Here is a 26,710-nt window from a genome sequence, read left to right as displayed (position 1 = left end):
TTCCCTAGAGGCCCTGCACACGACTGCTATATATTAGCAGGGACCTGCTATGCTAGGAAGCAAGTTGCCTAATGGCATGAAAATGCAACATGTTGTACTTGTTGTGTGCCTGTACGTGTGAGAAGATGTCTTTTTCCAAACGGCACTTCCAATCAAGCACTACAACTCCCTACAGTTTTCCGCCTCTAGGGAATGGCCTAGGAGGGTGAAAGTTGACACGGATGGTCACGTTATTCGAGTGCGGACGTCGGAATTCGATGTTTGGATATGCAATCTCACGTCGGAATTCGACGTTTGGATGCGATGGACAGACGTCGAATCCTGACGTCTGCCGTGTGAGACCAGGTTGGTCTCAGAGTCTATAGGCTCTTATAGTAGGTAACAAGGCACGGCTGTTCTAGTGTTAAGCGTTGAAACTGGCCCTAAGCAATCTGGCAATCTGCCTTCCTTCCACCAGGGGGCGTTCCTCCTCATCCTCCTCCTCCTCCTCTTCCTCCTCCTCCTCCTCCTCCTCCTCCTCCTCCTTCCTCTCCTCCTCTGTGTTAACCACCAGGGGCCTTCCTCCTCCTCCACCTCCTCCTCCTCCCCCTCCACCTCCTCCTCCTCCTTCCTCTCCTCCTCCTCCTCCTCCTCCTTCCTCTCCTCCTCTGTGTTAACCACCAGGGGCGTTCCTCCTCCTCCTCCTCCTCCTCCTCCCTCCTCTCCTCCTCCTCCACCTCCTCCTCCTCCTCCTCCTCCCCCTCCACCCCCTCCTCCTCTGTGTTAACCATTGGGTCTTCCCTCCACCAGGGGGCGTTTCGAGGAGCCGGTGGCTGTGTTCTGCGCGGCCTGCGTGGTGGAGGCGTACGCCTACCTGCATAAGAAGGGCATCATGTACCGCGACCTGAAGCCTGAGAACCTGATGCTGGACGCCCGAGGCTACGTCAAGCTGGTACCCCCCCCACCTACCCCTAACCCCTAACCCCCCCAAGCCCTAACCCCTAACCCCTAACCTCTAACCCATAACCCCTAACCCCTAACCCCTAACCTCTAACCCATAACCCCTAACCCCTAACCCCTAACCTCTAACCCATAACCCCTAACCCCTAACCCCTAACCCCCCCCAGAGGCTACGTCAAGCTGCGACACGCGTTTCTGTTCACTGTTTTCATTCCCTCATCGCTTATACACATAAGTTTGACTGCGCATGACCGTAGTTCAGCAGTCTTTTAGTCGCACTGGTGCGATTTAATGTATTTCCAAGTCGCACAGAAATATATTCACTCGCAAATGCGACCAAAACAGTCGCACTGTCGAGCCCTGCCTAACCCTAACCCCCCGCAGAGGCTACGTCACGCTGGTACCCCCCTGCCCCTACCCCTAACCCCTAACCCCCCCCGCCCCTAAACCCTAACCCCTAACCCCCCCCGCCCCTACCCCTAACCCCTAACCCCCCCTAACCCTAAACACTAACCCCTAACCCCCCCTAACCCTAAACCCTAACCCCTAACCCCCCTTAACCCTAACCCCTAACCCCTAACTCCCCCTAACCCCTAACCCCTAACCTCTAACCCCTAACCCTAACCCTAACCTCTAACCCCCCCTAACACCCCCCCAGAGGCTACGTCAAGCTGGTACCGCCCCCCCCTGTATAAGAAGGTGACCCAGGCTGTGTGTGTTGCTAGGGCATTGCTAGGGTGTTGCTAGGGCGTTGCTAGCGTGTTGCTAGGGTGTTGCTAGGGTGTTGTTAGGGTGTTGCTAGGGTGTTGTTGTTAGGGCATTGCTAGGGCGCCCTAACAACGCCCTGTCTAGTACCCCCCCCCCCTAACCCCTCCTCTGTGTGTGTGTATGTGTGTGTGTGTGTGTGTGTGTGTGTGTGAGTGTGTGTGTGTATGTGTGTGTGTGTGTGTGTGTGTGTGTGTGTGTGTATGTGTGTGTGTGTGTGTGTGTGTGTGTGTGTGTGTGTGCGTGCGTGCGTGTGTGTGTGTGTATGTGTGCATGTGTGTGTGTGTGTGTGTGTGTGTGTAGGTGGACTTTGGCTTTGCCAGGGAGCTGGTGCGCGGGGAGAAGACCTACTCCTTCTGCGGCACGCCGGAGTACATGGCCCCCGAGGTCATCCAGAACCAGGGCCACGACTTCGCCGCCGACTTCTGGTCCCTGGGCGTGCTGGTCTACGAGCTGCTGGTCGGCAGGTAGGGTTAAAGGTTAAAGGTCTACGAGCTGCTGGTCAGCAGGTAGGGTTAAAGGTTAAAGGTTAAAGGTCTATGAGCTGCTAGTGGGCAGGTAGGGTTAAAGGTTAAAGGTTAAAGGTCTACGAGCTGCTAGTGGGCAGGTAGGGTTAAAGGTTAAAGGTTAAAGGTCTACAAGCTGCTAGTGGGCAGGTAGGGTTAAAGGTTAAAGGTCTACGAGCTGCTAGTGGGCAGGTAGGGTTAAAGGTTAAAGGTTAAAGGTCTACAAGCTGCTAGTGGGCAGGTAGGGTCAAAGGTTAAAGGTCTACGAGCTGCTAGTGGGCAGGTAGGGTTAAAGGTCTACAAGCTGCTAGTGGGCAGGTAGGGTTAAAGGTTAAAGGTCTACGAGCTGCTAGTGGGCAGGTAGGGTCAAAGGTTAAAGGTTAAAGGTCTACGAGCTGCTAGTGGGCAGGTAGGGTCAAAGGTTAAAGGTCTACGAGATGCTAGTGGGCAGGTAGGAGCAGGAGGGTTAAAGGTTAAAGGCTGCTAGGAGGTTCCAGTCTGTCTGGTCTGGGGAGCCAGGTCTGCCTGTGGCGCCTCTCTCCATGGCCAGATTCTGTTCACTGAGTCTGTACATAGTCAAGGATTTCCTTAGCTTTGGCTCCGTCACAGTACTCAGGTATTCTGCCACTGCGTATTTTCAGTTTTTCTTATAATTTGGTTTAGTCTAATTAGTGGCTCTGCTTGTGACTGTGAGAGTCCCAGAACCAGCTGGCTGAGGGGGCATCTCCCTAGAGTCTCTCTGTGGGTAAGGGTTAGGGTTAGGGTTAGGGTTGACAGCGGATGATGGTACACATATGTAAAGTTATCTATCAAACGTTCGTCTGACTTGTACATGATGCACATTTTGACCTATTTCCACCCGCAATCTAATCCAAGCAGTTGTTATTAGGTAATATTATTAATGGGTTGTATCATTCATTTAAATGCATTATAGACCTTTTCTTTACAACAAGCATAACAAAGAAATATCGCTATTATGCCGATATTGTGCCTATGCAGCGCCCCATGGAAGCGTCAAGCACAGCCTTCCCATAAGGAGTGCGATTCACATCGAGATGTACATTCCTGTTTAGAAATAAAAGATTACCTGTGGCGTTTGACAGCGGATGATGATAGACATATTTAATGTGAAGTTATCTATCTAACGTTAGGCTGATGTGTGCATGATAGACGCGCATGACCTATGTCCATGTTTTATTTACAGCTATGGCACGTATTAAACCAAAACAACCCGCAATCCTATCCGAGCAGTTGTTATTATGTACTATTATATGTATTAGTACTATATATGTGCCATTTTTGATGGAGGGCAGTCGCTCCTAGCTGTGTCGATCGTGATAGGAATGTCGTATCGACACCATTAAAATGGTTTCAGATTCCCTGTCCTCTCCCCTGTCCGGACACATTTGAATTTTCACCGTAAGCCCCGGTAAAGCGACGTTATTAACCCGCAAAGAGTGTGCCCCGGGCACCGTCTTTGTCCATTAATAACACCGGCTAGGAAGGTGGTAAAAACACAATACTACTTTGCTAACTCCAACATCGCTATACGGTCATTTTAAGCCATCAACCACCCCGCTGGCTCCCCGGGAAGTTATGTTTCGAACCCAGAGAGCATGCATAAATGTCTATCCGGAAAGAGTGCACTCTCCCCGGCCGCTGCACGCGCCTCTCCTCGCTAACGCGGAGGTCCAAAGCATAATAACGCATACATGACATAAAAGCATGTCTATAAATGCTTTCATAGGGGGGAAACAACTAAACTTTTTATTTAACCTTTATTAACTAATGCAGTGGACAGCGGCTGTTTCTCCAGTGTTCCTGTCACATCGGATTTCGTAACGCCATAAAAATATATCTGTGCTGTTATATATATATATATATATAAATTACATGTTATAAGGCTGATCTGCGCATGATAGTGCTGCATTTTGACATATTTCATGTTTCCGCCCGTTGATGGTGTATGACGCTATAGTCAGTCCCAATGGTCCAAAAGTCAAGTGCTTCGTAACACAGACGGGGTGAATTTTATGAATGAAAGTGAAAGTTCTGTCACAAAACGCTGTTACGTATCCTCACACATTTTTATGTGGGTATACGGAAATCCTTGGCCTTTCCTAGTGGGTATACTATACGGCATAGTCCTGCGTATCACCTAGACTACACCACTGGAGCACAGGTTTCATACAGGTTAGAGCTTATTCTGTCATGGTCTGATAATGAAGCATTGTTCTTTTTTATTTTATGACTTGTTTGATCGATTGATAGCGTTCTAGTTCATTCAAGTTGTGAATGAATTGCGAGCGTCAATGCTTTTCTACGATACTACGTGTAATGTCACTTGGACATAGAATAATAAGACACTTGAGTCTGGGTTCAACAAAGGTATAACCAGTTTACTTCGGTTCTCTCGACACCTGTCAATCACCTACTGGTATATCACGAACTCTCTCTAAGGCGCATGCGCCGTCCTGACTATGAATTAACCCATTCATTACACTACGGATGACGTCGTGAAGGGTTGTCCCATTTCCCCCGGGGAACCACTACGGCTCTGGCTCCAAAACTAGTGACTCCAAAACGAGTGACTCCAAAACGAGCCGAAGTGGTAAAAAAGAGAATCGGGATTGGGCCTCTCTGTGGGTAAGGGTTAGTATTAGGGTTAGGGCTAGGGTTCATCTCCCTAGAGTCTCTCTGTGGGTAAGGGCTTTGTTGTGGAGCGTGTCAGGGTGACTTTCTTTTAGGTGGTTGTAAAATTTAAACGCTCTCTTTTGAATTGTTATTATTAGTGAGTATCGTCCTAATTCTGCTCTGCATGCGTTATTTGGTGTTTAACGTTGGATACGAAGAATGGATTTGCAGAACTCAGCATGCAGAGTCTCAATTTGGTGTTTGGTGTTTGTGTATTAACCCTACATGTGTCTGTGTTGCAGCCCCCCCCCCTTCTCTCTGTGTATTAACCCTACATGTGCCTGTGTATTAACCCTACATGTGTCTGTGTATTAACCCTACATGTGTCTGTGTATTAACCTTACATGTGTCTGTGTATTAACCCTACATGTGTCTGTGTATTAACCCTACATGTGTCTGTGTATTAACCTTACATGTGTCTGTGTTGCAGCCCCCCCTTCTCCAGCTCAGAGCCCCAGAAGATCTACGCCAAGATCCTGGACGGGGTGCTGAAGTACCCCCCCTACCTGAGCGAGGGGGCGCGCTCCCTCATCAGCAAGCTGTGCAGGTGAGAGGTCAGGCCTCCGCTCACACTAGTGGAGGTCAGAGGTGAGAGGTCACAGGGAGGTGAGAGGTCAGGGGGAGGTCAGAGGTGAGAGGTCATAAGAAGGTCAGAGGTGAGAGGTCATAAGAAGGTGAGAGGTGAGAGGTCACAGGGAGGTGAGAGGTCAAAGGGAGGTCAGAGGTGAGAGGTCATAAGAAGGTCAGAGGTGAGAGGTCAGGGGGAGGTGAGAGGTCAGGGGAAGGTGAGAGGTCAGGGGAAGGTGAGAGGTCAGGGGGAGGTCAGAGGTGAGAGGTCATAGGGAGGTCAGAGGTGAGAGGTCAGGGGGAGGTGAGAGGTCAGGGGGAGGTGAGAGGTGTGTGTGACAGCCTTTAATGTTGTGTTCTCTGGTGTGTGTGTGTGTGTGTTCTCAGGCCTCGTCAGGGTCAGAGGTTAGGAAACACCAAGAATGGGATCAAAGATGTCCGGAATCACAGGTAACCATGGCTCCCTCCCTCACTTCCTGAGGACTCAATCTATCTCTCTCTTTCTCTGTCTCTCTCTATCTCTCTCTGTCTCTGTCTGTCTGTCTCTCTCTCTCTTTCTCTCTCTCTCTGTGAAGACTCACTCCCCCTTCTCTCTCTCTCTTTCTCTTTCTCTCCCTCTCTCTCTCTCTCTTTCTCTCTGTCTCTCTCTCTCTCTGTCTCTCTCTGTGAGGACTCACCTTTCTTCTCTTTCTCTTTCTCTCTCTCTCTGTGAAGACTCACTCCCCCTTCTCTCTCTCTCTTTCTCTTTCTCTCCCTCTCTCTCTCTCTCTTTCTCTCTCTCTCTCTTTCTCTCTGTCTCTCTCTCTCTCTGTCTCTCTCTGTGAGGACTCACCTTCCTTCTCTTTCTCTTTCTCTCTCTCTCTCTCTGTGAAGACCCACTCCCCCTTCTCTGTCTCTCTCTCTCTTTGTGAGGTCTCATCCCTTCTCTCCATCCTGTCTCTAACCTTAACCCTGATCTCAGACCTGTGTTCTCTCTCCTGTCTCTAACCTTAACCCTGATCTCAGACCTGTGTTCTCTCTCCAGGTGGTTCAGCAGTATGAACTGGCACAAGCTGCGTATGGGGCAGGTGGAGGCGCCCACCGTCAAACTCATCCGCAAGGTCAGTCTGATCCAGGGTCAGTCTAAACCAGTCTGGTCCAGTTCAGTCTGATCCAGGGTCAGTCTAAACCAGTCTGGTCCAGTTCAGTCTGATCCAGGGTCAGTCTAAACCAGTCTGGTCCAGGGTCAGTCTAAACCAGTCTGGTCCAGTTCAGTCTGGTCCAGGTCAGTCTAAACCAGTCTGGTCCAGGTCAGTCTGATCCAGGGTCAGTCTAAACCAGTCTGGTCCAGTTCAGTCTGATCCAGGGTCAGTCTAAACCAGTCTGGTCCAGTTCAGTCTGATCCAGGGTCAGTCTAAACCAGTCTGGTCCAGTTCAGTCTGATCCAGGGTCAGTCTAAACCAGTCTGGTCCAGTTCAGTCTGATCCAGGGTCAGTCTAAACCAGTCTGGTCCAGTTCAGTCTGATCCAGGGTCAGTCTAAACCAGTCTAGTCCAGTTCAGTGAGTCGTATTGGGGAAACCAGCTGGATCTGATCCTGGATAGCAAAAGAGAATCGGTATCATTCTGATCCAGATTAAAGGTTCTGAACAACATGGGCCCTGGATGCAAAGACTTAAATAAAGACCTCACAGTGTCCGGTCCTGGGTCAGGTGTCAGGTCATAGGTCAGGTCAGGTCAGGTCAGGTCAGGTCAGGTCATGGGTCAGGTCAGGTCAGGTCAGGTCAGGTCAGGTCAGGTCATGGGTCAGGTCCTGGGTCCGGTCATAGGTCAGGTCATGGGTCAGGTCAGGGGTCACAGGTCATGGGTCAGGTCATGGGTCAGGTCATGGGTCAGGTCATGGGGACTGAGTGTTTTTTTTTATCTAAAGTGAGGTCTGGAGTAACTGAGGGCTAAGTGTCTTACTCAAGGACACACTAGTGGTGGTGTTCCCAGGTCTTACTCAAGGACACACTAGTGGTGGTGTTCCCAGGTCTTACTCAAGGACACACTAGTGGTGGTGTTCCCAGGTCTTACTCAAGGACACACTAGTGGTGGTGTTCCCAGGTCTTACTCAAGGACACACTAGTGGTGGTGTTCCCAGGTCTTACTCAAGGACACACTAGTGGTGGTGTTCCCAGGTCTTACTCAAGGACACACTAGTGGTGGTGTTCCCAGGTCTTACTCAAGGACACACTAGTGGTGGTGTTCCCAGGTCTTACTCAAGGGCACACTAGTGGTGGTGTTCCCAGGTCTTACTCAAGGACACACTAGTGGTGGGGTTCCCAGGTCTTACTCAAGGGCACTAGTGGTGGTGTTCCCAGGTCTTACTCAAGGACACACTAGTGGTGGTGTTCCCAGGTCTTACTCAAGGGCACACTAGTGGTGGTGTTCCCAGGTCTTACTCAAGGACACACTAGTGGTGGTGTTCCCAGGTCTTACTCAAGGGCACTAGTGGTGGTGTTCCCAGGTGTTACTCAAGAGCACACTATTGGTGGTGTTCCCAGTTCTTACTCAAGGACACACTAGTGGTGGTGTTCCCAGGTCTTACTCAAGGACACACTAGTGGTGGTGTTCCCAGGTCTTACTCAAGGGCACTAGTGGTGGTGTTCCCAGGTCTTACTCAAGGGCACACTAGTGGTGGTGTTCCCAGGTCTTACTCAAGGACACACTAGTGGTGGTGTTTCCAGGTCTTACTCAAGGACACACTAGTGGTGGTGTTCCCAGGTCTTACTCAAGGGCACTAGTGGTGGTGTTCCCAGGTCTTACTCAAGGGCACACTAGTGGTGGTGTTCCCAGGTCTTACTCATGGACACACTAGTGGTGGTGTTCCCAGGTCTTTCTCAAGGGCACTAGTGGTGGTGTTCCCAGGTCTTACTCAAGGGCACACTAGTGGTGGTGTTCCCAGGTCTTACTCAAGGACACACTAGTGGTGGTGTTCCCAGGTGTTACTCAAGAGCACACTAGTGGTGGTGTTCCCAGGTCTTACTCAAGGGCACACTAGTGGTGGTGTTCCCAGGTGTTACTCAAGAGCACACTAGTGGTGGTGTTCCCAGGTCTTACTCAAGGACACACTAGTGGTGGGGTTCCCAGGTCTTACTCAAGGGCACTAGTGGTGGTGTTCCCAGGTCTTACTCAAGGACACACTAGTGGTGGTGTTCCCAGGTCTTACTCAAGGGCACACTAGTGGTGGTGTTCCCAGGTCTTACTCAAGGACACACTAGTGGTGGTGTTCCCAGGTCTTACTCAAGGACACACTAGTGGTGGTGTTCCCAGGTCTTACTCAAGGGCACTAGTGGTGGTGTTCCCAGGTGTTACTCAAGAGCACACTATTGGTGGTGTTCCCAGTTCTTACTCAAGGACACACTAGTGGTGGTGTTCCCAGGTCTTACTCAAGGACACACTAGTGGTGGTGTTCCCAGGTCTTACTCAAGGGCACTAGTGGTGGTGTTCCCAGGTCTTACTCAAGGGCACACTAGTGGTGGTGTTCCCAGGTCTTACTCAAGGACACACTAGTGGTGGTGTTTCCAGGTCTTACTCAAGGACACACTAGTGGTGGTGTTCCCAGGTCTTACTCAAGGGCACTAGTGGTGGTGTTCCCAGGTCTTACTCAAGGGCACACTAGTGGTGGTGTTCCCAGGTCTTACTCATGGACACACTAGTGGTGGTGTTCCCAGGTCTTACTCAAGGACACACTAGTGGTGGTGTTCCCAGGTCTTACTCAAGGGCACTAGTGGTGGTGTTCCCAGGTCTTACTCAAGGGCACACTAGTGGTGGTGTTCCCAGGTCTTACTCAAGGACACACTAGTGGTGGTGTTCCCAGGTGTTACTCAAGAGCACACTAGTGGTGGTGTTCCCAGGTCTTACTCAAGGGCACACTAGTGGTGGTGTTCCCAGGTGTTACTCAAGAGCACACTAGTGGTGGTGTTCCCAGGTCTTACTCAAGGACACACTAGTGGTGGTGTTCCCAGGTCTTACTCAAGGACACACTAGTGGTGGTGTTCCCAGGTCTTACTCAAGAACACACTAGTGGTGGTGTTCCCAGGTCTTACTCAAGGACACACTAGTGGTGGTGTTCCCAGGTCTTACTCAAGGACACACTAGTGGTGGTGTTCCCAGGTCTTACTCAAGGACACACTAGTGGTGGTGTTCCCAGGTCTTACTCAAGGACACACTAGTGGTGGTGTTCCCAGGTCTTACTCAAGGACACACTAGTGGTGGTGTTCCCAGGTCTTACTCAAGGACACACTAGTGGTGGTGTTCCCAGGTCTTACTCAAGGACACACTAGTGGTGGTGTTCCCAGGTCTTACTCAAGGGCACTAGTGGTGGTGTTCCCAGGTCTTACTCAAGGGCACACTAGTGGTGGTGTTCCCAGGTCTTACTCAAGGACACACTAGTGGTGGTGTTCCCAGGTCTTACTCAAGGGCACTAGTGGTGGTGTTCCCAGGTCTTACTCAAGGGCACACTAGTGGTGGTGTTCCCAGGTCTTACTCAAGGACACACTAGTGGTGGTGTTCCCAGGTCTTACTCAAGGACACACTAGTGGTGGTGTTCCCAGGTCTTACTCAAGGGCACTAGTGGTGGTGTTCCCAGGTCTTACTCAAGGGCACACTAGTGGTGGTGTTCCCAGGTCTTACTCAAGGACACACTAGTGGTGGTGTTCCCAGGTCTTACTCAAGGACACACTAGTGGTGGTGTTCCCAGGTCTTACTCAAGGACACACTAGTGGTGGTGTTCCCAGGTCTTACTCAAGGACACACTAGTGGTGGTGTTCCCAGGTCTTACTCAAGGGCACTAGTGGTGGTGTTCCCAGGTCTTACTCAAGGGCACACTAGTGGTGGTGTTCCCAGGTCTTACTCAAGGACACACTAGTGGTGGTGTTCCCAGGTCTTACTCAAGGGCACTAGTGGTGGTGTTCCCAGGTCTTACTCAAGGACACACTAGTGGTGGTGTTCCCAGGTCTTACTCAAGGGCACACTAGTGGTGGTGTTCCCAGGTCTTACTCAAGGGCACACTAGTGGTGGTGTTCCCAGGTCTTACTCAAGGACACACTAGTGGTAGTGTTCCCAGGTCTTACTCAAGGGCACTAGTGGTGGTGTTCCCAGGTGTTACTCAAGAGCACACTATTGGTGGTGTTCCCAGGTCTTACTCAAGGACACACTAGTGGTGGTGTTCCCAGGTCTTACTCAAGGACACACTAGTGGTGGTGTTCCCAGGTCTTACTCAAGGGCACTAGTGGTGGTGTTCCCAGGTCTTACTCAAGGGCACACTAGTGGTGGTGTTCCCAGGTCTTACTCAAGGACACACTAGTGGTGGTGTTTCCAGGTCTTACTCAAGGACACACTAGTGGTGGTGTTCCCAGGTCTTACTCAAGGGCACTAGTGGTGGTGTTCCCAGGTCTTACTCAAGGGCACACTAGTGGTGGTGTTCCCAGGTCTTACTCAAGGACACACTAGTGGTGGTGTTCCCAGGTCTTACTCAAGGACACACTAGTGGTGGTGTTCCCAGGTCTTACTCAAGGGCACTAGTGGTGGTGTTCCCAGGTCTTACTCAAGGGCACACTAGTGGTGGTGTTCCCAGGTCTTACTCAAGGACACACTAGTGGTGGTGTTCCCAGGTCTTACTCAAGGACTCACTAGTGGTGGTGTTCCCAGGTCTTACTCAAGGGCACACTAGTGGTGGTGTTCCCAGGTCTTACTCAAGGGCACACTAGTGGTGGTGTTCCCAGGTGGGATTAAGTGGGAACTCACTATCCACTACCCCCACCCCATGTCTGTGTCATTATGTCTCTGTGGGGCGGCTGTGTCTCAGGAGGTAGAGGCTGTGTCTCAGGAGGTAGAGGCTGTGTCTCAGGAGGTAGAGGCTGTGTCTCAGGAGGTAGAGCCGGCGTCTAATGATCGCAAGGTTGGCAGATCGGCGGTTCGAGCCCCGGCTGGCTACATGTCGAAGTGTCCTTGGTCAAGACACTGAACCCCAAATTGCTCCCAGTGAGCGGGCCGGCGCCTTGCATGGTAGCTTGGCCGCCATTGGTGTGTGAATGTGTGTGTGAATGGGTGAATGAGAGGCCGTTGTAAAGCGCTTTGGATAAAGGTGCTATATACAGTTATAGTGGTGATACCCATGATAGAGGTGCTATATACAGTTATATACAGTTATATACAGTTAGGTCATTTACATATATATATATACAGTTAGGTCATTTACCCTTCATCCCCCCCAGGGCCCCTGCTACATCAACTTCGACCGCTTCCCCTTCGACAAGACCCAGGCCGATGAGGAGTTCTCAGGCTGGGACCGAGACTTCTGACCCCAGCCCTAACCCTGACCCTGGAGGGGTCGGAGGTCAGAGGGGACAGGGGTCGTTAAGAAGTTGATCCAGACCACATGACTTCTTGGTGACCTCAGTCTGACCTTCGGCTGTTTAAGACTCTGCTAACAAGACCACCGCAGGGGTCAGGGGTCAGGGTGGTTAACAAGACCACGTCAGGGGAGCTGTGATGGAACCTTCTGGAGATGCTACTAAACATGCTACTATACATGCTACTATACATGCTACTATACATAATGAACCCTCCTGCACACTGCACAGGCCCTCTCAACTTGACATGTGTGTTGATAAGTGTGTGTGTGTGTGTGTGTTGATAAGTGTATGTGTGTGTGTTGATAAGTGTATGTGTGTGTGTGTGTGTGTGTGTGTGTGTGTTGATAAGTGTATGTGTGGGGGGGAAATGTTAGTAGTGCCTGAACTCTAAAGTGTAAAAAACAACCACAACAACACTTAACACTAGAACAGCCGTGCCTTTTTTACCGACTAAAGAGCCGCCTCTTTATAATCCTCAAGCTGCTATTTACACACAACGACCACTAGTTGGCCGCTTGTAAATTAGCCTGCTTCCTACATAGAAAAACGGCAAAATAGCTTCATACTAGATTATCCTGATTTTGAAAATGTCAGGATACTGGGTGGTAGAACGCACATATCTAGGAAAAGTCATGAAAGGAGGGTCCTGAAATTTGATCGACTGCAAAGATATAACCCTTTTCTCTCTACTCACTCTTTACTCATGGCTGTTCTAGTGTTAACTGAACGTATCATGCTGGATAACGATGTACTCGTTTGACACTTAGCGCTATGGTAACACAGGCTGGCCTTATCAGTTCATGCTACTATTCAGTCTATTTTATTTGCCTCTTTATTAGTTATTAGCTCCAGGTGTACTACAGAATCTAAACCACTAGGTGGCAGAAGACCAAGAGGAACTGTCAGCACAGTAAAGGGGAAGCACAGTCTGTTGGGTCACTGTGTACAGCAGTGGAGGCTGCTGGGATGGTATCAAACATGCATTACAAAGAGCCCATCCTCTGATTTCTACCTCCGCCAGCCTCCAATGCTGAACAGCCATAAAACACAGATACAGGTAGACACGTCACCATGGTAACGCCCTCAGCTCTCTCCAACAGGACTGGACTAGAGACAGACTCTGTCCAACAGGACTGGACTAGAGACAGACTCTGTCCAACAGGACTGAACTAGAGACAGACTCTGTCCAACAAGACTGGACTTAGAGACTCTGTCCAACAGGACTGGACTTAGAGACAGACTCTGTCCAACAGGACTGGACTTAGAGACTCTGTCCAACAGGACTGGACTTAGAGACTCTGTCCAACAGGACTGGACTTAGAGACAGACTCTGTCCAACAGGACTGGACTTAGAGACAGACTCTGTCCAACAGGACTGGACTTAGAGACTCTGTCCAACAGGACTGGACTTAGAGACTCTGTCCAACAGGACTGGACTTAGAGACTCTGTCCAACAGGACTGGACTTAGAGACAGACTCTGTCCAACAGGACTGGACTAGAGACTCTGTCCAACAGGACTGGACTTAGAGACTCTGTCCAACAGGACTGGACTTAGAGACTCTGTCCAACAGGACTGGACTAGAGACAGACTCTGTCCAACAGGACTGGACTTAGAGACCCTGTCCAACAGGACTGGACTTAGAGACAGACTCTGTCCAACAGGACTGGACTTAGAGACAGACTCTGTCCAACAGGACTGGACTAGAGACAGACTCTGTCCAACAGGACTGGACTTAGAGACAGACTCTGTCCAACAGGACTGGACTAGAGACAGACTCATCTACAGCTTTTTTTCCTCACCGGATCAACACGCTTCATCAGAGGTGGCAGACAATAAGACTAATGTCTTCTATTCAATTATCAAATGTTATCTAATGTTTTTCCCGATCTCCGGTCTCTCAAGCTCTGCTGGATACACTAAGCAATCTGATTGGCTGCTCTACACTAAGCAATCTCTCTCTCTCGCTCTATCATTGCTCACATGTATTGCGTGAAACACCACTTCAAGTCACAAGTGTTTTAATAAATATTAATTAAATTATTGTTGTCTGCTTTTTGTTTTGATTGTATCTTGTAGGTTAGAATTAATTCATTTAGTTAAGAATTTGATTTCCTGTTTATCATGTCTGTTTAGTGTATGGGTATGTCTAATAGGCTCTATACGTCTGGGTTACATAGGGTTAGGCTTAGGCTTAGGCTTAGGGTTAGATGTTAGGCTTATGTAGGGATACCCAAGCACCAAGTAAGTCAAAGTTGGGCACCAGACTTCCTCCAACTAAACAAGGACAAAACAGATAATTGTATTCGGTGCTCCTGACAAAAGATCGAAAGTCAGTCTAACCTTAACATCTCACGGTCGCGATCTCGTCGGATCTGATGTGGAGGGGGAGACTATGAAATAGCTACGGGACTGGATAAAAAGGACAAGAAAATACGAGTGGCTACTCTACCAACTGTCAAGGAATGTCATCAGCTTCAACGGCACCTGCACATGCAAGACGCAGAGAGAGAGGACCCAATACAAATATTACAGGCACTACAGGCACATTGAACCAAACAGGAATGTGATATGAGAGATTTGTGTTTAATAACTGTAAACAAAGCCAAAGTGAAACGTCATGTAGCCAAATTGAGGAAGCTAGCAGACACGTGTGAATTTGGTGCACTAAAAGAAGAGCTCATCCGTGATAGGCTCATCCGTGATAGGCTCATCCGTGATAGGCTCATCCGTGATAGGCTCATCCGTGATAGGCTCGTCATAGGCACGAAAGATTCCAGTGCACAAGCACAAATGCTGAGAGAACCTAAGCTCACACTAACGAAAGCAATAGACATGTCGCTCTAGTGAACAGGCAATAGACATGTCGCTCTAGTGAACAGGCAATAGACATGTCGCTCTAGTGAACAGGCACAAGGGTTAGAGTCCCATAGGCGGAGAACAGGAGGCTGTACATTACGCCTCCTGTGAACGTGGCTCCGAATCAAACTCGACCTCGCGACAATCAGATCCACGTACTCAGAGGACGCATAAACAATCCAGTGTTTCCAGTGACACCAAACACAGGCCACATAAAGACCCTCTCTGTCACTTTGCTGGCATATCAGCCCAATAGAGCTCTCAGGTCTTCTGCTAGCATATCAGCCCAATAGAGCTCTCAGGTCTTCTGCTAGCATATCAGCCCAATAGAGCTCTCAGGTCTTCTGACGCTGGTTTTCTCTGTGTACCACATGTACAAAAGAAGAGATTTGGTGTGGCTGCATTCTCATTTTATGCTCCAGATTGTGTCTCACTGCCAGTTTACATCAGGGATGCAACCTCAGCACATATGTTCAAGTCAAGACTAAAACCCCATCTTTTTAATATTGCCTTTAAATGAAAAAATAATTAAATTAAGATTATAAAAACCCATCCTTTTAATAGATAGACTTTATTTGTCATTGCTACAGTACAGGTACCAAACAACGAAATTTAGGGGGGGAGGCTCCCCTGGTGTTTAGGAAAGGAAAAAGAAACAATTTTTTAGAAAAAGCATAGATGCATAAAATCACAAGAAGGTAAGGAGCTGGTTTACATCAATAGAGGCTATGTACACAATCCACTGTACTATACTGCACGGATAGTCAACTAGGGTTGTCATATTTCACAACAAAGTATTTTTTCACATTATTTTAAAGTGTCACAGTTTGCAGGCTTGAAAATGTACATGTTTGTGCCTCAGCACTAGCTGCCAAATAATCCGTCCAGACTGTCCTGGGCCCAGAACTTAGGCCTTTTCTGTGTTCAGGGCCTTGACGGCCCTGTGGTAGAAGCTGTCCTTCAGTCTGTTTGTCTTAGCGGCCGGGGTCCTGTACCTCCTGTTCGAGGGCAGCTTGACAAAGTGTTCGTGCCCAGGGTGGGTCGGGTCCTTGGAGATCTTGGAGGCCCTCCTGAGACAGCGTGTTTTGTACAGCTCCTCCAGAGAGGGGAGGGGGGCGCCAGTGATCCTCTGTGCTGTTCTCACGACTCTCTGTAGGTCGCTTCTCTCCGCTGCCGTGCAGCTGTGGAACCAGTTGGAGATGCCGAAGGTGAGGATGCTCTCCACTGCGCCGTGGTAGAAGGCCACCAGCATCTCCTTCTTGCTGTGTTGTTTCTTGAGGCATCTCAGGGTGTATAGCCGCTGTTGTGCCCTCTTGATGGTGCCTTTAGTGTTGTCCTTCCAGGCCAGGTCATCCCGCATGTTGTGTCCCAGGAATCGGAGGTTTGAGACTATCTCCACGCTCTCTCCGTCGATGAGCAGGGGCAGGATCTCAGACTTTTTCCTCCTGAAGTCTACGATGAATTCCTGGGTCTTTGACTTGTTTAACAGCAGGTTGTTAACCTTGCACAGCTTGCTCAATTGCTCTACCTCATCCCTGTACGCCGCCTCGTCCCCCCCCGAGATACATCCCACCACGGTGGTGTCGTCTGCAAACTTTACGATGTAGTTGCTGGGGTGGATGGGGGTGAAGTCGTGGGTGTAGAGGTTGTAGAGGATGGGGCTTAGCACGCAGCCCTGGGGTGACCCAGTGCTGAGGCTGAGGGCTGTGGAGGTGTGGGGGCCCACCCGCACCCTCTGGGGGCGGTCAGTCAGGAAGTCCTTGATCCACGCACATATAGAGTGTGATAGACCCAGGTCTAGTAGTTTGGTCACTAGCCTGTCTGGAAGGATGGTGTTAAAGGCGGAGCTGAAGTCCACGAAGAGCAGTCTCGCGTAGCTGTTTCCCCTCTCCAGGTGGGATAGAGTGGCGTGGAGAGTCGTCGCTATGGCGTCCTCTGTGGACCTGTGGGCTCTGTAGGCGAACTGGTATGGATCCAGGTTGGGCGGGAGGCGTGTGAGTATTTAATATTGCATTTAAGTTACAAAATAATTAAATGATGATTATATAATGATTAAAGCACTTTGAGCTGCAACGTTTGCAGGAAAAGCTCTATACAAATAAAGTTATTACCGTATTGACCCGAATATAAGACGGGTTTTTTCCCCGGAAAAAAGTCTGGAAAATGTGCATCGTCTTATATTCGCGCCCTAGACTTTTACACATCAATATTAATTCACAACAACGTATGGCGCCAAAAGACTGTTCCCCACGCGAGCCACCGTGTTTCTCCCTCTCACACACACCCCAGTGACGGTGCCTGGAGAGATGGAGACACACTCACACACACACCCGCGGAGAGACACCGCAGAGACACACTCACACACACACCCGCGGAGAGACACCGCAGCAGTGGCGAAGCTACCAGGGTGGCAAGGGGTGGCAGCTGCCACCCTTGAAAAAAGTCCTGCCACCCCAGTTACACAGACCAACTGATATAATTTGTTGTATTATTATTATTTTATCTTTATCTTTATTTTTAATCAGAATTCAGTGTAAAATTCCCAAATTTCCAAGTTTGAAAAATAAACTCACTGTCTGTTCCACCCCTCCGTCTCAAATGGTTGCACCCTGTTTCACGCGGGGAGATTTGAATAGGCTAGGTGTGTTCCAACAGTTCACCGCACAGCTGATGCTGATTAATCAATTAAACCTGAGCTGTCTTTCTGCTGCTGTGCCGTGTGGAGCCTGTTGTTCAGGTAATGTTAAATGTGATTTTAGCTAATTATGTTATTACGTTTACAATTCATTACCTATTGGATATGTTTAGTAAATTAATTGATTTTTTGTTCGTCAATGTAACGTTATTTGCTGAGTTATGAAGCGAAGACGTCAGTCTCAGCTGTTAGCTAGCTATTTAGCTTTTACTTACTGTTTAGCTAACGTTGGCGTTATTATAGTTATGTCATTGTAACACGATGTTAATGTATGTTGAAAATATGGTGCAGGAAGAAGGGTAGTAACAAAATGAAGAGGAACGGCAACGGTGATATTAGGATTTTCTTTGGCAAGCGACATCAGCCAGATCATGGCAGTACAGAGGCTGAGGAAGAGACACCAGGTGTCCCTAGTTCAGCTGCAGCTGGTCCTCATGGTATGAATGTTTATGATTTCCACTTTTTGTTCCAGTCCATTATTACATTTGAATCAAACCCATATAATACAAGTAGTGACATGTTATCAAAGCTACAGTACAGTATCATGTGTTACAGGCACGTGCCGTGAGCTTTTAGATTGGGTAAGCATAAGATATAGAAATACACGTAATTACACATACACGCTATCAGTGAACGCAGTTTCAAGGAAATGCAATTTTGATGCCCTAGAACCCGCTAATAAACTGTAGTGTCACTTTGTGATCAGATTACCAAAAACTAAAGAAACAGTTGCCAGTTTCGACTATATCAGGGGTGCTCATTGTTCAAAGGGTTAGAGGGTTTGATTTAGAGGGTCCGTAACTGGACCCTCTAAATCAAAAATCAGATTAAAAGACCTGAACTACCCACTGTACATACTTTGTGTTTTGTCCCCCGCCCCCACCTGTGGTGTATGTCCCCACCTGTCCTACCCGCTGTACATACCTGATGTTTTGTTGTATTGTTCTTCCCATGATGGATGTATTTTTATCTTGTAAATAGTAATAGTTATTTGTCTGTATTATCTTGTAGATAGTACTAGTTTGTTTTGTCGGTCTTACATGTAACGATGAATTGAGAATCAAGGACCCCAATTGAAATAAGCCAGTGGCTTTCTTGGGTTTTTATCCTGTTAGTTGACCTTGTATGTAATATGTACTTTCATGTACCTACTTCTGCAAATCTTCTAATAAAGTTTTCAATCAATCAATCAAAAAAAAAGATCTTTTCAAGTAGCCAACCTACTGAAATCTACAAGTCCAGTTTCAACATCGCACACGCACACACGCACAACACAGACACACACCGTTTCCATCCTCCATAGTAAACACAACACACTTTCTTTTCACACTTTGTTACACAGGCACTTGACATCACATCACAGACCCTCCCTCTCAAAGTACTCAAACCATATAAACAAGCACAGATCGCCACCAGCCTCGCGACTCATATACATCATATAAACCGCTCATACCAGGCTTGCTGTAGCCGCTGGCGACTCTCCCTTTCTGGGTCAGTGTGAACATCGGTGAGCGAGCGGCCGGGCGGCCTTTAGCCAGTAGTTGTGTTTTTCCAGTCCAGTCCAGTCTACGAAATCCCTTTAGGTCGCTGACAGTAATGTCCATATTCACAAAATCAAGCAAGTTATCCTTATTGATTATTATTATTTAGATCGTTTGAGCTAGCTGGCATAAGCTATTCTGCCGGGCGAGAGGTGAAATGTTAAGTGAACTTGAAAGTGATAAGAGCCAATCAGTAGCTCTTATCGGAATGAAAGACCTACTCTGATTGGCTGTAAGCATGCTTACCCTGGTCACATTAAACAGCGGGTTGAGGCATCGGAAAAAAATAAAAAAGACATTTTCACGCATTCGAATGTACACGAGGGAAAGCAGAGAGCGGAGTGCTTATATGCAAAGCAGAGTAGGGAGTGCTTTACTCCTACAGGTGGCGCTAAAAATGCAACATCAAAATGAATGACTCCTGCTGCCCTGGGACCTAAAATACGACTCTTTTAATGAAAACAAACAAACGGTTACATGCACTTTTATTTTAATATTTTCCTTTTTTCTTTTTTCGTTGGGTAAGCACTAGTGTTGTTCCGATACCGATACTAGTATCGGCATGGCCACCGATACGCACAAAAATGCTGGTATCGGTATCGGCGAGTACTAACAAATAATAACACCCGATACGATTGGACAAGAGGCATTCCACGAGTGTGGGTCAGATTTCCAGAGCGAGTTGACGAACGCAGCCGATGAACCCCAGCCGTAACTAGCTAGCTGACTGCTTGTCATTTCCTTATTTTGAGCTGCGTTCGGTGTTGTACCTCTGTGCCGTTGGAGCGCATTAGCGAACAGGTGAGTCAGCCTCGGTGGGTGAAGGAGCGGTGTCCATACGTAGTGATTGTGTTGTCTGCTGTCAGAAGATATTGAGCTCATTTGGCTACAATTTGTGTTAGCTAACGTGAGTTAGCTTCCGTAGCTAAGCTAGCTAGCGCTGTTTCAAGTTTACCTATGATGAGTCAGTGTCCGGATATGATATTATGATATGCTCTCTGGTTTATATTGCAACTCATTTGCAGCAAAGCTAATAATGCCATGAAACAATAGCTTGTTAGCTAGCTAGGTATGCACATTATTCACTGTTCAGGTTGACGTACTGTAGTAAAGTGTGTGTGTGTGTGTGTGTGTGTCAGAGTTTCCGTTAACCGGTAATTACCGGTCTTTGTCCGATAAAATCTGTTGAAGTCCGACATTTTTAAACCTCTTCGGTCATATTGTCCGGTGAAAATAATTCCCTTTAAGCACAATTTGAATACAATTTGCAAAAAATAATTTGTCACATATTCAGATTCCTTCTACATTAAAAAAGACGAATATATAGGCTATATGTTTTCTTTTATTATTAATGTGTAGACTAGCCTACGCGATGACAAACAGCGGCAGGGTTGCCAGATGGGATTGACAATCTAGTCCGCTAAATAACCGCTAAACCCATAGCCCATTCGGCGGTAACCCGCCCCATCTGGCAACCCTGTCTCTCAACGGCGCGAGTAGTATAGTCAGTTAATTTAGTTTGATCTAGTCTAAATAAAACCACTGCAGTGACCGGAGTCAAGGTTATTGTTCTGCGTGTTTTGGATGTGCTAGAGCACAGTGAATGACCACCGACGGCCGTGAGATGCGGCTAGTAAAGGACGCTAGCGGCCATCTCAACCCCGTTCATTGATTGAGCCTGCCGTGCCCGTTCCAGCGCTGAGTCGGGAGATTCAGAGTATAACATCCCCACCATTAGATTAGGATTGATTAGATTAGGTTGACAATACCACACTACATTTGAGTTTAGGGATATCAATGTTATATATTTGTGTATGTTTTATCTGTATGTATTACATGTTATAATTGTTCCACATTTGAGACCTGTCTTCCACCCCACTCAGTTATTCAGTCGGTGTCCATCATTTTAGTTCAATTTAGTCTATCTATAGTGTTAGAGTTTAATTTGTGCCACTAAGGTGAAATAGTCCACGGGTGTGTGTATCCCCCCGATACATCCTCCCCATTCTCATACTCCCGAGTCCGAGTAAGTATGATTTGACAGGCAGCTAGACTTAATGCCTTCCCAATCAGCGAGACGTGGTCGTGGTTATAGAAATTACGTTGTTTTATTGATAAAAAGGGTAAAACTGGAAAGAGAATATAGAAAACATACATTACTGTCGTGAAACTATTTAACACACTTCAGTTAACGTAATGTGGAGTCCGTTCATTGATCGATGCAGTCTGTTCAGTGTTCCCAGTGTGGCGCGCATTCAGCGCTGGACATAATGGCATACCGCGCATGCGAATCATGAAAGCCTATATATTATTATATTTATTATATAGCTCGCATCTAATCGTATCGGATGAGAAATAGACATTAAATGGCATATATAGGCTACACAACAGTAATCACCGCGACAAACAGCTATATTATATTTTAATATGATGACCGGAATATTTCCCGTTTGTCCGGTAAATTGAAATCTTCCCGGACACGATGTCCGGCGCCAATTTTTTCTAACGGAAACCCTGGTGTGTGTGTGTGTCTCTCTGTGTCTCTGTGTCTCTTTCTCTCTCTCTCTCTCTCTCTGCCTCTCTCTCTGCCTCTCTCTCTCTCTGTCTCTCTCTCTCTGTCTCTCTCTCCCTCTCTCTCTCTCTCTCTGTCTCTCTGTCTCTCTCTCTGCCTGCCTCTCTCTCTGCCTGCCTCTCTCTCTCTGCCTCTCTCTCTGCCTGCCTCTCTCTCTCTCTCTCTCTCTGTCTCTCTGTCTCTCTCTCTCTGTCTCTCTCTCTCTCTCTCTCTCTGTGGTATCGGATCGGTACTCGGTATCGGCAAGTACTGCACGGTCAGGTATCGGTATCGGTATCGGGATCAAAAAATGGTATCGGAACAACACTAGTAAGCACTGCTTACCCTGCTTATATGGACGGCACGTCCCTGATGTGTTAGCTTTAATCAAAAGTATATTTACTTGGTGAATATAAGTTGTGACATTGACCATCAGGGAGTAATCCGATCAGACCTATATCAGATTTTTTTCCCTCCTTTATATTTATTATTTATAACACAGAGGAGATATTTCCAAACACAGAGGAGATGGCCCGACACAACCATCCTTGGAGACGTTTCAGGGTGGAGCCAGAAGGAGTTTCCGTGCCGACTGGTACAAGATACATCCCTGGCTGGAATACTCCCAGTCGAAAGACGCAAGTTATTGTTTCTCTTGTAGACACTTTTCTCTGCCTAATGCCCCTAAGAGTGTGTTTATGGATGGATATTCAAATTGGAAGAAAGCCACATTTAAGGACAGTGGATTTTGTTCCCATGCTAAATCTGAGAGCCATGTTAATGCAATGTTTGCGTGGACAGAGAATAAGAAAATGATAGATAAAAACACATCAATGTTAGTAATGATGGATGAAGAGTCCAGAAAAAAAGTAATCGAAAATCAGAAATATATCAAAACACTAGGTGAAGTTCTGCTGTTAACCGCAACTCAAAATATTTCCCAGCGGGGTCACAGGGAATCTCCTGAGTCTGATAATAGAGGCAATTTCTTAGAGATTTTAGATGTCCTATGCAAGCATGACCCATTTTTAAAGAAAAGAATGGAAGAGCAAGCCAAAAATGCTAAATACACATGCAGCAGTATCCAAAATGAAATACTCCAGTGTTTGGCAGGGATGGTTCAAGAGGAGATCATAAAGGAGGTCAAAGAGAGTGCACAGTTTTCTGTTCTAGTGGATGAAACGAAAGATGTCAAGAAAAAAGAGCAGATGTCTTTTGTTCTTCGTTACTACTATTTTATTTTATTTATTTTTTTCAGATTTTATCCCTTTTTCACCCAATTTGGTATCCAATTAAACCCAACCTAGCATCCAATTATCCCCTGCCTATTGCGTAGGATCCGCCGCACGACCCCGTGGCCGGCAGCCCCAAAGGAGACCGCCAGGCAGACTAGCTGACTGGCTCCTCGAGCCCAGCACCGTTATTCCGGCACCCCGGGGGCGCTGTTGCGCGACGGATCCTTGTCCGGAAATATTCCTATACCGCCCTCGGGAGCGGCCGCTCAATATGCCGCTCCCTGTGAGCCCCGGCCATATCCGGGTCTGGCGAGCTGGGATTCGATCCCAGTCCCCGGTGGGCAGCTTGCACTAGTGGCTAGTGCTTAGACCGCTACACCACCGTGGGGCTTTCGTTACTACTAGTCTATAACGGTGTAGTACATGAGAGTTTTCTGGAGTTTCAAGAGGCAGATAAACTGGATGCTGCCAGTTTAACAGAAAAAATTATAGGCTGTTTAGAGAAGCATGGGCTAGAATATAAGAAAAACCTAGTTGGTCAAGGCTACGATGGAGCATCAACTATGAGTGGGAAGCATTCTGGTGTCCAAGCCAGAATAAAAGAAGTAGCCAAGCATGCATTTTACGTTCATTGCAGTGCACACTGCTTAAACTTAGTGATAGTGGACAGTGTGAAATCTGTACCCGACGCTGCAAATTTCTTTTCATTGTTAGAGCGACTGTATGTATTTATATCAGGGTCTTATGTCCATCCCAATTGGTTGGCGGTGCAGAGGGAGATGTTTGATGGTGAACCAAGGGAACTCTGGATGAGAGAGAAACCTGTACACATGCACACACTAGTTCTATATGTAGAACAGGCTGTAAGGGATGATAAATATACATAAATGTAAGACATTAAGATAGCCACTTATCAAAATGATGGCCACACTAAAATATCTGCTTGCCACCCCATGTATAAATCTCTAGAATCGCCACTGCACCGCAGAGACACACTCACACACACACCCGCGGAGAGACACCGCAGAGACACACTCACACACACACCCGCGGAGAGACACCGCAGAGACACACTCACACACACACCCGCGGAGAGACACCGCAGAGAGACACTCACACACACACCCGCGGAGAGACACCGCAGAGACACACTCACACACACACACGCAGAGAGACACACCGCAGAGACACACTCACACACACACCCGCAGAGAGACACCGCAGAGACACACTCACACACACACCCGCGGAGAGACACCGCAGAGACACACTCACACACACACCCACGGAGAGACACCGCAGAGAGACACACACACACACCCGCGGAGAGACACCGCAGAGACACACTTGGTTGGTCAAGTTAACAAACAACAGAGGAGGAGTTACGATGCCAATTTTAAGACCATGGTGGTCAATGAAGCAGAGGCATCACTGTCGAGGAGCCAAGAAATATGATATGACAGAGTGTAATGTTAGAAGTTGACGAGGCCAAAAAGATCGGCTTAAGAATGGTAACAGTCAGAGAAAAGCGTATCGCCGTCCACAAAGCAACCTCTTCCAGGTGATTGACAGGAGGGTGTGTGAATACGTGACTGAAAAACCTAACGATTGTATGCCCATACCCCAAGATGATAAAAATAACCTACATTGTTTCATTCAATGTGAATACAAATCAAATTATTTTCTAGTTATCTAGGGTTAGGGTTAGGGTAAAGCTGGATGAAACAAGCAGTTATCACGTTCCCACTGTGCTCCCGTTTAAATATTTTCCCGTAAATCTCCCGTATTTTTTTACCTATTATATAATATAATCTAACACATTTTGGAGTAGGTTAAGATGTGAATGGTAGGCACATGCGCACAATCGCTATGTCCATGTCGGAGTTGACTTGTCTCCTCTCGTTTCTTGGGCTGCGTTCGTAATGTTGCTTTGATGTCTCTGCGGTGTCTCTCCGCGGGTGTGTGTGTGAGTGTGTCTCTGCGGTGCAGTGGCGATTCTAGAGATTTATACATGGGGTGGCAAGCAGATATTTTAGTGTGGCCATCATTTTGATAAGTGGCTATCTTAATGTCGCCTGTATAAAAAAGGAAGCAAATTAGACCCAGGCAACTACCGACCTGTTTCTATTCTTAATTCCATCTCGAAACTTATGGAAAAAATAGTTTATGAACAGGTTGATAGGTACCTTACCGAAAAAAATCTGATGTATGAATTTCAATCAGGATTCAGAACATCCCATTCCACTGACACATGCCTTCTCTATTTGAACGACCACATCAACCATGAGGTGGACTCGGGCAAGTACTGCGGCATGGTCATGCTGGACCTCCAGAAGGCCTTCGACACAGTAGATCACCACATATTGTTAGATAAACTGAAAGCAATTGGGTTCGATAGAACATCGGTGAGCTGGATGCAATCCTACTTAGAGGGGAGGGAACAGGTGGTTAGTGTGAACGGAACACTGTCCCCCCCCCTCCCAGTGACCTGCGGCGTTCCACAAGGAAGCATATTGGGACCTTTACTGTTCCTAATATATGTGAATGACATGTCATCAGCATGTGATTGCAATTTGTTCCTGTTCGCGGATGACTCGGCTCTGCTGGTCTCTGACAGGGACATATTGCAGGTGGAAAAAGTGCTAAGCACTGAACTGAGTAGAATCTGCATCTGGCTAGCTGACAATAAACTATCAATACACCTAGGTAAAACTGAAACCATCCTATACGGATCCCCATCTAAACTCAGAAAGGCTGAAAATTTTAAAATAAAAGTGGGTAACATTAATATCACAAGAAAAGAGGATATTACATACCTGGGCTCCATCTTAGAGGCAAATCTTTCCGGAGATAAAATGGCAGCAAAAGTAATCAAAAAAGTGAACCATAGAACTAGATTCTTGTACAGGATATCCTCACTTGTCAGTAAAAACACACTGAGGACCCTATCAGGAGCTCTCATTCAATGTCACTTCGACTATGCCGTAACATCATGGTACTATAGAACCACAAAGGCCCATAAAACAAGACTCCAGACAGCCCAAAATAAACTGGTTAGGCTTCTGCTAGGCCTCAACCCTAGGACACATCTAACCGCTGCTCATTTTTTTAGCCTTGATTGGCTACGAGTAGTTGACAGAGTGCAGCAGCTTGCACTGGGCCTGGTCTTCAAGATACGCTACACCACAAAGACACCCAAGTACCTGTCAACATACTTCCAAAAAGTGAACAACGTCCACACATACAACACCAGAGGAAGCTCCACGAACCACGTTCAACCGCGTTGCACCACAAACAAGGGGTTAAACTCGTTTGCAAACTATGCAGTAAAAATGTGGAACGCCCTTCCTATAATCTTAAAGGAGTGCAAAACACTGCCCACCTTCAAAACCACTCTCAAAAAACATTTACAGGAGGCTGCAATCCGTAACTGGACCCTCTAAAACAACAAAAACAAAAACAAAAATCAGATTAAAAGACCCGAACTACCCACTGTACATACTTTGTGTTTTGTCCCCCGCCCCCACCTGTAGTGTATGTCCCCACCTGTCCTACCCGATACCTTATGTTTTGTTGTATTGTTCTTCCCATGATGGATGTACGTTTATCTTGTAGATAGTAATAGTTATTTGTCTGTATTATCTTGTAGATAGTACTAGTTTTTTTTTTTTTCTTATGTCTGTCTTACATGTAACGATGAATTGAAAATCAAGGACCCCAATTGAAATAAGCCAGTGGCTTTCTTGGGTTTTTATCCTTTTAGTTGACCTTGTATGTAATATGTACTTTCATGTACCTACTTCTGCAAACATTCTAATAAAGTTTTCAATCAATCAATCAATCAAAGAGCGCAGGAACGCACACTAGGTGCAACGTCATAAAGGGACCAAGGAATTTGATTGGACAAGAGGAATTCCATGAGTGCTGATCAGATTTCCAGAGCGTATTTACGAACACAGCCTCGATTATCTCCGTTTTGAA

At 47.3% G+C, this 26,710-nt stretch overlaps 1 protein-coding gene across 1 annotated transcript in view; it reads left to right on the top strand.

Annotated features, from left to right (window-relative positions):
* Positions 1-11,795, top strand: part of LOC308175131 (cGMP-dependent protein kinase 1-like) — a gene marked incomplete at both ends in the record, with an annotated part of 19,578 nt that extends 7,783 nt beyond the window's left edge. The window contains 6 exons of the mRNA XM_080550851.1: positions 790-931; positions 2,008-2,171; positions 5,335-5,451; positions 5,859-5,921; positions 6,496-6,571; positions 11,709-11,795. Of these exons, the coding sequence (XP_080406977.1) occupies positions 790-931; positions 2,008-2,171; positions 5,335-5,451; positions 5,859-5,921; positions 6,496-6,571; positions 11,709-11,795 (649 nt within the window). The remainder of the gene's footprint in view (positions 1-789; positions 932-2,007; positions 2,172-5,334; positions 5,452-5,858; positions 5,922-6,495; positions 6,572-11,708) is intronic.
* Between the last annotated feature and the right edge of the window lie 14,915 nt (positions 11,796-26,710).

Source organism: Nansenia antarctica, assembly GCF_963989245.1.
Source record: "Nansenia antarctica genome assembly, contig: SCAFFOLD_204, whole genome shotgun sequence".
Lineage (NCBI taxonomy): Eukaryota > Metazoa > Chordata > Actinopteri > Argentiniformes > Microstomatidae > Nansenia > Nansenia antarctica.
This window is presented reverse-complemented; position numbering and strand designations above follow the sequence as displayed.